Source organism: Solanum lycopersicum, chromosome 12 (genome assembly GCF_036512215.1).
Source record: "Solanum lycopersicum chromosome 12, SLM_r2.1".
Classification (NCBI taxonomy): Eukaryota; Viridiplantae; Streptophyta; class Magnoliopsida; order Solanales; family Solanaceae; genus Solanum; species Solanum lycopersicum.
Genome location: NC_090811.1, coordinates 36,463,473 through 36,476,040, shown reverse-complemented (window position 1 = coordinate 36,476,040; position 12,568 = coordinate 36,463,473). Strand labels below are relative to the sequence as shown.

The window sequence follows — 12,568 nt, the reverse complement described above, 5'->3', positions numbered from 1 at the left end:
TAAATGGCATGCGAGATTGGGAGAGGGAGGAGAGAGCCGAGCGAGATTGAGAGAGGGAGAAGAGAGGCGAGAGAGAGAGAGGGAGGAGAGTGTGAGAGAGGTGAATTGTATATGTATATTGATTAATAATTGTATATTATATATGTTTGTGTGTATATATGTATATATATCCTTGCAACTTATACATATACAAATATGACTGATTATACAAATTCAAGTAAGCCCACGTAATTAATATACAATGTTAGCCACAAGTGGTAATTAAAAAAATGCTTAAAAACAAGAACTACTAATTTACCATCCTTTTTTTCTTTATTGAATTACTATCCTATTTTCTTTAATCATTGCATTATATTTTTTCAATTTTCTTCTTTGAAAATAAATTTTGAAAAAAATCGCACCAATAAATTTCTACATCCGCACAAAAAACAAATCAATATTTATAGAAATTTTATATTATAAAATTATATTTTACAAAAAAAATGTCAAAAATAAGATATGTGTAATTGCAATTAAATATTTTAAAATCAGTTTAAATTTTTCTAATTGTATTTATATTTTTCATTCTGAGTTTTAGGGAGTAATGGTTCCTATAATATAGGTAACCGGTTAAGAATTTTATTCTTCTTTTTAAAATTATTAAAATTATTTTAATTTATAAATTGAATCTTCTATAAAAATAAAATCATAAAATCACCAATAATTTTAATGTAATTATAAATTTCTAAAATAAGAAATCGAAATTAATTGCATACTAATAAACGTCATCAAATATTACATTTAAAAATTAAAAATGGAAGTCCTTAAAAAGAAGAGTTGCTATTCTATCTTCTATAATTATTGCATTATATATTTAGTTTTCAATTTTAGAAAAAGGAAAACTTTTACATATTGCCACTTGAAAATAATTAATTACTCTACATGGCTATAGTTTGATAATTACAATTTGTAGCTACATGTTATATAGATGAGAGAGGCGTGCGAAAAAGGTTAATTGTATAAGTGTATCAGTTAAATAATTGTATATTATAAATATGTGTTTGTATATATGGCAAGAGAGATTGAGAGAGGGAGGATAGAGGCGAGATAGACGAGAGAGGACAGCGAAATTAAGAAATGGAGGAGAGAGGCGAGCGAGAGAGGAAAGAGAATGGGAGAGAAGTGAATTATATATGTATATAACTGTATATAACTATATATTATACATATACGTTTGTATAAATGGCATGCGAGATTGGGAGACGGAGGAGAGAGCCGAGCGAGATTGAGAGAGGGAGAAGAGAGGCGAGAGAGAGAGGGAGGAGAGTGTGAGAGAGGTGAATTGTATATGTATATAGGTTAATAATTGTATTTTATATATGTTTGTGTGTGTATATATATATATATATATATATTGTATATCCTGACAACTTATACATATACAAATATGACTAATTATACAAATTCAAGTAAGCCCACCTAATTAATATACAATGTTAGCCACAAGTGGTAGTTAAAAAAATGCTTAAAAACAAGAACTACTAATTTACCATCCTATTTTTCTTTAGTGAATTACTATCCTATTTTCTTTAATCATTGCATTATATTTTTTCAATTTTCTACTTTGAAAATAAATTTTGAAAAAAATCGCACCAATAAATTTCTACATCCGCACAAAAACAAATCAATATTTATAGAAATTTTATATTATAAAATTATATTTTACAAAAAAAAATGTCAAAAATAAGATATGTGTTATTGCAATTAATTATTTTAAAATCAGTTTAAATTTTTGTAATTGTATTTATATTTTTCATTTTGTGTTTTAGAGAGTAATGGTTCCTATAATACAGGTAACCGGTTAAGAATTTTATTCTTCTTTTTAAAATTATTAAAATTATTTTAATTTATAAATTGAATCTTCTATAAAAATAAAATCATAAAATCACCAAGAATTTTAATGTAATTATAAATTTCTAAAATAAGAAATCGAAATTAATTGCATACTAATAAACGTCATTAAATATTACATTTAAAAATTAAAAATGGAAGTCCTTAAAAAGAAGAGTTGCTTTCCTATCTTCTATAATCATTGCATTATATATTTAGTTTTCAATTTTAGAAAAAGGGAAACTTTTACATATTGTCACTTGAAAATAATTAATTACTCTACATGGCTATAGTTTGATAATTACAATTTGTAGCTACATGTTATATAGATGAGAGAGGCGTGCGAAAAAGGTTAATTGTATAAGTTTATTAGTTAAATAATTGTATATTATATATATGTGTTTGTATATATGGCAAGAGAGATTGAGAGAGGGAGGATAGAGGCGAGATAGACGAGAGAGGACAGCTAAATTAAGAAAGGGAGGAGAGAGACGAGCGAGAGAGGAAAGAGAATGGGAGAGAGGTGAATTATATATGTATATAACTATATATTATACATATACGTTTGTATAAATGGCATGCGAGATTGGGAGAGGGAGGAGAGAGCCGAGCGAGATTGAGAGAGGGAGAAGAGAGGCGAGAGAGAGAGAGGGAGGAGAGTGTGAGAGAGGTGAATTGTATATGTATATTGATTAATAATTGTATATTATATATGTTTGTGTGTATATATGTATATATATCCTTGCAACTTATACATATACAAATATGACTGATTATACAAATTCAAGTAAGCCCACGTAATTAATATACAATGTTAGCCACAAGTGGTAATTAAAAAAATGCTTAAAAACAAGAACTACTAATTTACCATCCTTTTTTTCTTTATTGAATTACTATCCTATTTTCTTTAATCATTGCATTATATTTTTTCAATTTTCTTCTTTGAAAATAAATTTTGAAAAAAATCGCACCAATAAATTTCTACATCCGCACAAAAAACAAATCAATATTTATAGAAATTTTATATTATAAAATTATATTTTACAAAAAAAATGTCAAAAATAAGATATGTGTAATTGCAATTAAATATTTTAAAATCAGTTTAAATTTTTCTAATTGTATTTATATTTTTCATTCTGAGTTTTAGGGAGTAATGGTTCCTATAATATAGGTAACCGGTTAAGAATTTTATTCTTCTTTTTAAAATTATTAAAATTATTTTAATTTATAAATTGAATCTTCTATAAAAATAAAATCATAAAATCACCAATAATTTTAATGTAATTATAAATTTCTAAAATAAGAAATCGAAATTAATTGCATACTAATAAACGTCATCAAATATTACATTTAAAAATTAAAAATGGAAGTCCTTAAAAAGAAGAGTTGCTATCCTATCTTCTATAATTATTGCATTATATATTTAGTTTTCAATTTTAGAAAAAGGAAAACTTTTACATATTGCCACTTGAAAATAATTAATTACTCTACATGGCTATAGTTTGATAATTACAATTTGTAGCTACATGTTATATAGATGAGAGAGGCGTGCGAAAAAGGTTAATTGTATAAGTGTATCAGTTAAAAAATTGTATATTATACATATGTGTTTGTATATATGGCAAGAGAGATTGAGAGAGGGAGGATAGAGGTGAGATAGACGAGAGAGGACAGCGAAATTAAGAAATGGAGGAGAGAGGCGAGCGAGAGAGGAAAGAGAATGGGAGAGAGGTGAATTATATATGTATATAACTGTATATAACTATATATTATACATATACGTTTGTATAAATGGCATGCGAGATTGGGAGACGGAGGAGAGAGCCGAGCGAGATTGAGAGAGGGAGAAGAGAGGCGAGAGAGAGAGGGAGGAGAGTGTGAGAGAGGTGAATTGTATATGTATATAGGTTAATAATTGTATTTTATATATGTTTGTGTGTATATATATATATATATATTGTATATCCTGGCAACTTATACATATACAAATATGACTAATTATACAAATTCAAGTAAGCCCACGTAATTAATATACAATGTTAGCCACAAGTGGTAATTAAAAAAATGCTTAAAAACAAGAACTACTAATTTACCATCCTATTTTTCTTTAGTGAATTACTATCCTATTTTCATTAATCATTGCATTATATTTTTTCAATTTTCTACTTGAAAATAAATTTTGAAAAAAATCGCACCAATAAATTTCTACATCCGCACAAAAAACAAATCAATATTTATAGAAATTTTATATTATAAAATTATGTTTTACAAAAAAAAATGTCAAAAATAAGATATGTGTTATTGCAATTAATTATTTTAAAATCAGTTTAAATTTTTGTAATTGTATTTATATTTTTCATTTTGAGTTTTATCTTCATTAGGTGGTAGAAACTGGCTTCGCCCAAGTTGTCGCATGATTCTAAGTGGCATGTAAGGTTGGACACCTCGAAGACACATTAGGACAATGAACGATCGAAAAGTAGACATGTATATCACCTCGGCCAATGGAAACCAATGATAATTCCACATAATCTTGTCAGCAGTCAGATTATTGAGGTGTTGCTTCCAAGCTTCAATACCTTTCGGAAAACTATGATCTTTGATTCTTTCTTGGTGACCTCCAATATAATCATTCCATTCTACTTTAAAGTCCACCGCATAAGGGTGATGACGAATGTGTTCAATCATCCACAGTTGTAATAACATATTGCATCCCTCAAAGTAGTTTTTTCCATCCTTGCAAATAGTTAAAGCACGATAGATGTCTGCCAGAATCATTGGTACGAGGGTGATATTAGGCTTTTTCTCAAAAGCTGTAATGACTGCAGCTAAGTTCATGGTAATCTTTCCTCTCTTTTTTGAAAATACCATGATCCCCAAAAAAGCCACCATGAAGGCATCATAACTGTGTGCTTCACAGGTCAGACGACACCCATTATTACGGAGTTTCGTTCCATACACTTCGAATCCATCACTTTTGCCATATCTTTTGTACAAAAATTCTAACGGAACCCATCCATTATCGAGACAACCACCTATATTATTCTCATTTATATGCAGTAATTCTAGAAACCTCCTCCCATTAATATATTTTGGTATCATAGGCTCTCCTTTGCGAAGATGTTTACCCTTTCCAATGAATGCCCCTATCTCCTCAAGGATGGGGGTGAGTTCACAACTAGAAAAACGGAATACATTCCTTAACGGGTCCCAAAAATGCACTAGTGCTTCTATCAAATCCCGTCGTGGCTCAACATACAAAAGGCTTCGTAGAAATCCCAAGCGTTTGAACACCATTCCTCGTCCATGGTTTGTCATCTTTTCATACCATGTCTTCAAGAGTGTGGGGCCTTATCCAATATTATGAATCGAGGTGATTGGTCCTCTCTTTGTCTCTTATCTCCCTTTCCATATGGATTCATATTTTCCTATATTATGATACTGACAAACTAGGCTTAATAAAATATATATTTTTAATAAGAATAACGGAACAATCATACACACAAAATAAAGTAATTTTTTTAATTATTTTTTTTATAATAAAATATTTTTAAAAAAAGGAGAATAACGTAAAAATCATACACACAAAAAATTTTTTATTATTTTTTAATAAAATAATCATACACATACACACACAAAAAAAGCATTTTTTTTTATTTATTTTTTTTAAAAAATAGTTATTAAAGGAAGAATGAGAAAAAAAATAATCTATAAATAAATAGCCCTTAAAATTTTTCCAAAACTAAAAATATTAATATATTCGATTGTATTTTATTTTTTGTTGATTAAATTTTCAATCTTTTTTTTTATATAGAAAAACTTTGACGGTAATAATAGATTTTTCTATTTGTAAAAGAAATATGAATTTTGATACAAAAAACTGTGTTTAATAAAAGGGTTACGTCAAAACTTTAATTTGGTATTTTTCGTTATAATTAATTTTTCATTATAATTCATTCATCTAAAGCCGATCAACATTTGTATAGTCTTCCTAATAATGCAACAAGTAACACAAATAATGTACATTATAGTCTCAAGTAGGGATACTTCTCCTAGACAGGCTCGACCCTTGTGTCGAGCTCCCCATTAATTCAACATTATGCAATGCAGATAAATCGAATCGTATTAGGGATAATCATTGTTGAGGTTTGTTTTACTAGGTAAACAATCTAATAGGGAAGGAATCTAGATTGGCAATAAAACGAGTGGACTACTCGAGTCGACAAGGGACAGCTTACCAATAGCAGGGCTTTCTGGCCTCACTGTTAGTCCTTCACATCCTAAGACATGTGTTACTATAGAATCCTTCCCAGGAGCGTTGCCGCATCTCTGGTATCTCATGTCTCGGGAGCGTAATCGCATCTCCGAATAAAGTATCTCAGAAGACTCAGGTGGATGCGTGAGAAAAGATAGTTATATTATAATTCACATATTATTAGAAGGGTAAATAAGCAAGCAAATAACATATTATGCCATTAAACACAATATCCACAAATAGATGAGTATGTAAATACATAATAAAGTCATGTAGAAGTCCATGTTTACAAGCTCGAATTCTAGTTCCCTAGCGGAGTCGCCAGAGATGTCACACCCCTTTTTCACGCGGCGGCGTAAGGGTTTTTCCAATTTAAATCACGTAATTAATTAGGGGATTATTTTAGTTTTTTCAGAGTCGCCACTTGGAATTGAGTTACAGTGTTCCAAGTCACCTTTTATTTAATCCCTAATCAAAAGGAAATGACTCTTTGTTTGGTCTACGAACCAGTTCGGATAAGGAATTCTACTGACTGAGGGGAAGGTATTAGGCATCCCTCCAGTCCCGTGGTTCTAGCACAGTCACTTTATGGACTTTTATAACTTAAACTAATTTTTGAATATTATATCATTAAGACAAATGTATTTACCCTCATTCTTTGATTTATATTAACATATTAACTATTTTATAAACATGTGAAGTTTTTTCACATTTTTATTAATTAATTATTTAATTTTCATGCTTTCAGCATTTGCCTGCGTCTTAATTTCTCTCTTTTATTTTTTTATTTGTTTTTTTTATTGTATTTTTGTTTCTCTCTTCTTATTTCTTTTTGTACTAATCTTTTCACGTTTTTTTTTAACTTTTCTTATTTTATATTTTTGGGTTTTACATTGATTTTTCTTCTTTTTCTTTTCTTACCTTTTTTTTAAAAAAAAATAGTTGTGTTTTTTTAATTGATCATACTAAAATATTTTTTTTAACACTATACTTTTATTTTTTTCATTTTTGCAGTATTTTTTATTAAATTTATTTTTTCCTGTACATTTTCACCATTCTTTTAATTATACTTCTTTTTTTTTATTTTTTCTATTACTCTTTTTCTGATTCAGATGTTCTTTCATCACTATTTCTTTTCTTCTTCTGTTGTTCACGTATTCTACCTCTTTTTTTTATTCCATTTTATTGTTATTATTTTTTTTTATCGCTTTTCTTTCAATTTATTATCCTCCCCTTATCCTAACAAGTTTATTATTATTATTTTTAATAGAATCTAAAAATAATAATGTAAGACAACACACATAATATAATATAAAATATAATTTAATACATTTCTAAACACAACCAAACAAAGAATTCATTCAAATTAGTAAGACATGAATATAAAAAATTGGATAAACTATGCATATTATCATTAGAATCATAATAACTACACATATTATCATTAAAAACTAAACATGAAAAATAAGAATAGACTTAGACAATAATTTTACTTAAGCATGAAATAAACTATGAGTTATTTAATATGAAATAAACTACGATTTCTTATAGCAATTTCACACAAAATATAACTATATAAGGGATCTAAACATAAAGTTGATATGAAATATTTGAACAAACTTCATATAAAAACATAACGGTTTAACCACATGTGAAGTTTGACGACTTCAATATATTGCAATCAATGCTTGTATAACATGATATTAAATTATTAAAAAAAATTAAATGGTACCTCTTGCTAAAATTCCACTAAAAGAAAACAATTCGAATAAAGAACCGCGAAAGTCTCAACTTCAACTTTGTTTGTGAGTCAAAGCAAAATATGTGAATATATTTACTGACTTTTTTGTTTGTGGGGAGTCTCTTTCTTTTTGTGTGTATTTTTTCTTTTCACATTTTTTCTTTCTTTTCTTCTTCTGATCCACCCCTTCTCCCCTTTTTGTTTGTGTTTTGTATATGTGTGTACGTGTGGTGTGAATGGTGAATGGTGAATGGGGAGTGGGGAGTGGGATCGTGGGTTTATCTTATTTTTTTTAATATTAAATATATATATATATATATATATATATATATATATATATATATATATAAAATGATAATTATATAATTATTAATTGCTTTGAGTAAATTAATAAATAAAGCTAAATGACTAATTAAAACAAAAAAAACATAATAAGAAATATTAGTTTATTTAAATAATATATGAAATATATATATATATATATATATATATATATATATATATATATATATCTTCTTTTTTTTAACAATCAAAATAAACTTATCTAATAAAAATTATATTTATGTTGTTTATTCTTATATCTTTTAAATAAACTTAATGAAAATAATAAAAAAAAAGTCAAAATATATTGATAAAATTATTTATGCTCTAAAAATTGGTGTTAAACTTAAATTCGGTCAAAATTACGTGTCTACAGTGATCTTAAATATGTTGTAGCACTCATGTGATTATGAAAGATTCCTATTAAGGAAATATAAAATCGTGTCATTCTTTTTGGTGCGAAGTAATAAATTGAAGAAAAGTGGAATGGAAGGAGTAGTAACTAGTAGATTTTTTCTAAATAGCTTATTACACAGCGAAAACGTGCTATTTAGCCCTTTTAAAAAGACCACATATAGATTGAAAATAATTAACAAGACGTCATAGTCTAAACAGATGATCAAAAGAAAAAGAAATATACGAATTTAGCTAGACGTTTGAGCTCTAACTTTTGCCCAAATAACCTTAGCAGCCCGTGCAAGCTTATCAGTTTCAGGCATGACATCTTTGACAACATTATTAACACAAAAATCTTCAGCCCATTTGTATAAAGCCGGAGTTGTGGATTCATCAAGTAGATTTACGTTGTTCAATATCTCGTTCACCTTCAGCCAACCCAAGAAACAGCCAAGTGCAATGTCCAAGTATCCAATTTTCTCTCCACCAAAGAACTTGTTGCCTTTGCTGCAATTCTTGTAGACATCTTCCAACAACATCAAGCCTTCAATCACAGTATTTGTTGCTGCCTTTTTCACATTTTCTTCTTGTGCTGCTGCCACGCCACACAGTGCTGGAAACCACTACAGGATCAAGTAAAATGTTAGTAGGTATATGCTACCGAGGTAGACTCAAGATTTCTAACGTGATTTCTATTACGTAACTCATGTAAAGAGAATTCAACAATTTATACACGTAAAAAAGATTGTTATTGACGTATTTGCACTATACGATTTTTCCCGAAATATTACTTATTCTCATAATAATGTGATTAACACAATATAATTTTGATCCATAATGATATAATTTTTTTTCTATTTTTTCTCCATTTACGAAATAAAGATAGAAAACAAACAACTAATTTTGTATAGTCTTCAGAAAGAGAACTATTGATATATTACTGAAGAAATGAAAAATATTTGTTATAGAAAAAAAAATATAGGAAAAGGGTCAAATATGCCCCTAAACTATGTGAAAAGGTTTAGATATATCCTCGTCTAAAGTTTGGCTCACACGTGCCCTTGCCGTCCAACTTTTCACCCAAATATGTCCCCCTTGTCGTTAATTGGTATGTTGGACATATCCAATTCATTTTTCATTTCTTTAAATGTCACATGGAATTACCATGTCATTTTGATATTGTCACATGTCGTTAATATGAAAATGGAAAGGGATTCGGACCCATAAACACCTAATTCGACCCATAAATCAACCCCCCTTTTAAATAAACTATCTAATCTTTTTTAACAATTTTGTTCAATTTTTTATTTATCTTTTTATAAATCTCTAAAATGAGTAACTAATGAGTAAAATATAAAAAAATTAATTAATATATATATATATATATATATATATATATATATATATATATATATATTAACGCCAAAAATTCACAAATAAATATAGTAACCTTAAATACAACAATTTCAATAATTAATATAAAAAATGTGAAAGGTATGAAAAAAATATAAAATTAACGCCAAAAGTTCACAAATAAATATAGTAAGTTTGAATTCTACAACTTTTTTAAATATATTTTTTTCGATAAATCTCGAAAATGAGCAATTTATTAATAAAAAGGAAAAAATATGAAAAAAAAATATAATTCTATGCCAAAAATTCACAAATTTATATAATAGCATTAAATTCAATAATTTGAATAATTTTTTTTAATTTTTATTTTTTCAGTAAATCTCAAAAATGAGTAACTGATTAATAAAAAATAGGAAAATATATTTAAAAAACTATAAAATTAACGCCAAAAAACCACAAATAAATATAGTAACCTTAAATTCAATAGTTTCAACAATTTTTTTAATTTAATATATTTTCATATTTTTCTATGTTTTATTGATCAATTACTCATTTTCAGGATTTACCAAAAAAGAAGTAAACAAATTTGTTGAAATTGTTGAATTTAAGGTTGCTATATTTATTTGTGAATATTTAGCGTAAATTTTATATTTTTTCATATTTTTCTATTTTTTATTAATAAATTACTCATTTTGTATTTACCGAAAAAAAATTCAAAACATGTTGAAATTGTTGAACTTAGCGTCACTATATTTATTTTGTATTTTTGGCGTTAATTAATATTTTTCATATTTTTAATTAATAAATTACTCATTTTTTATATTTATAAAAAAATTAAAAAATGTTAAAATTGATGAATTTAAGGTTACTATATTTATTTATGGATTTTTGGCGTTAATTTTATATATTTTTTTCATATTTTTTCTATTATTTATCAGTCAATTACTCATGCTCGAAATTTATCGAAAAAAATAAAAATCAAACAAAATTATTGAAAATGGGTCGGATAGTTTATTTAAAAGGAGGTTGATTTATAGGTCGGATTAGGTGCTTATGTGTCCGAATATTTAAAGGGCATAATTGATATCTTTTCATTTTCAAACAAATATCATGTGGTAAGGTCAAAATAAAATGACAATTCCCTTGGTATATAAAGAAATAAAAAATGAGTTGGATATGTTGAGCATACCAACTAAAGCCCATAAGAGCATATCTCAGCCAAAAATTGGACGGTTAGGGTATGAGTGAGTCAAACTTTAAACGAATGATATATTTAGACCTTTTCAAATAGTTTAGGTTATATTTGGTTCTTTTCCCAAAAAATTATATATATATATATATATTTGTATAAGTGGCTAGCTAGTTATAGAAGTGTGGTATCACGAAAGTAATTTTCCTTCTGACTTTTTTCCATATATATTTTTCTAAAAAAAATTTATATGTTTGACTGGTAAGCGAAAAATGTACGTTTGACTGGTAAGCGAAAAATGTACGTTCCAATTGTCATAAATAACAATATTAACCAATTGAAGAACAATTTGATAGAAATTTGGAGTATTTAAAAATTAAAGATAATCTGTAAATATTAATATTGGAGCAAGTCACAAGAAACTTCAACAAATATTCTCCCGTAACTAACCACCACAAAAATAACTACACAGCATTGAAAACATTTGACTTTCGATAGGGATGGAGCTACAACTTCATCAACAGTTTAGTTAGAACCCAATAACTTTAATTTTACACCAAATCTTGTATTTCTGTCTAAAATTTGCTTAGTAATATTTAAAATAATTCATAGAAAACTCAATAATTCAAAATTATATGTGTATTGGCGTACGTAAAAGTACACTTATCAAGCATATATAGTAGGCAAGAACAAGAGAAACTAAAAATTAATCAAAGCACTCACCTTATCATCAATATAAGATGCCCAAAATCTTGCAATGGCACGATCATAAGGATGAGAGGGAAGAATAGAATGACCAAAATTAGTCCAATTTTCATCAATATATTGAACAATAATAAGAGATTCACAAATGGGCTTTCCGTCATGAATTAGAACTGGAATTTTCTTGTAAATTGGATTTGATTTAAGTAAAAGCTCACTTTTAGTACCAAATTGTTCTTCCAAGAAATCATAGGCCAAAGATTTGATGTTAAGAGCAATACGAGTCCTCATGACATATGGACTAGGCCATGCTCCTAATATTTTCAAATCATTTCTAGACATGATCACAGAAGAAAACAATGAAAATGTAATGAAGTGATAGTGTTTAATTTGAGATATAAATAGTTGGGGGAGGAGGGGGTAAGGGGAGGATCTAGAGCAATAATAATTATGAATTGGCTCAACTTTATAACATTAATTTAATACTCCTTCCTTCCGTTAAATATTAGTCGTCCATCTTACTAAAAAATAAATATTCTAAATTATTTATCAATTTAGAAAGAATAATTTAAATTTTCTCTAATTTATCTTTACAATCAATTTTTCTTTTTGAAAGCATAAATTAGTTTATAATGTTTCAAAAAGTTCTCTTAAAGGGAATAAAACTATTCTGCTTTTATTTATATATTCTTTAGGAGCGTTCTAAGCACACTAAAATGAGAAGAAAGGAATATTGTATAAT

General features: G+C 27.2%; 1 protein-coding gene across 1 annotated transcript; it reads right to left on the bottom strand.

Moving 5' to 3' along the window:
- Nucleotides 1-8,668: 8,668 nt before the first annotated feature.
- Nucleotides 8,669-12,284, bottom strand: LOC138340639 (glutathione S-transferase U17-like). Its single transcript, XM_069292557.1, has 2 exons — nt 11,848-12,284; nt 8,669-9,205 (listed from the first exon to the last, which is right to left on the bottom strand). Exons 1-2 carry the CDS (start codon nt 12,166-12,168, stop codon nt 8,831-8,833), a joined length of 696 nt encoding a protein of 231 aa, XP_069148658.1. The 5' UTR covers nt 12,169-12,284; the 3' UTR covers nt 8,669-8,830.
- Nucleotides 12,285-12,568: the final 284 nt, after the last annotated feature.

Bases quoted from the DNA above. Each gene is read 5' to 3' on its own strand.
- LOC138340639 (XM_069292557.1), bottom strand. From the start codon at position 12,168: ATGTCTAGAAATGATTTGAAAATATTAGGAGCATGGCCTAGTCCATAT. The intron at 9,206-11,847 runs GTGAGTGCTTTG...TTGATCCTGTAG, and splicing joins CATCTTATATTGATGATAAG to TGGTTTCCAGCACTGTGTGG.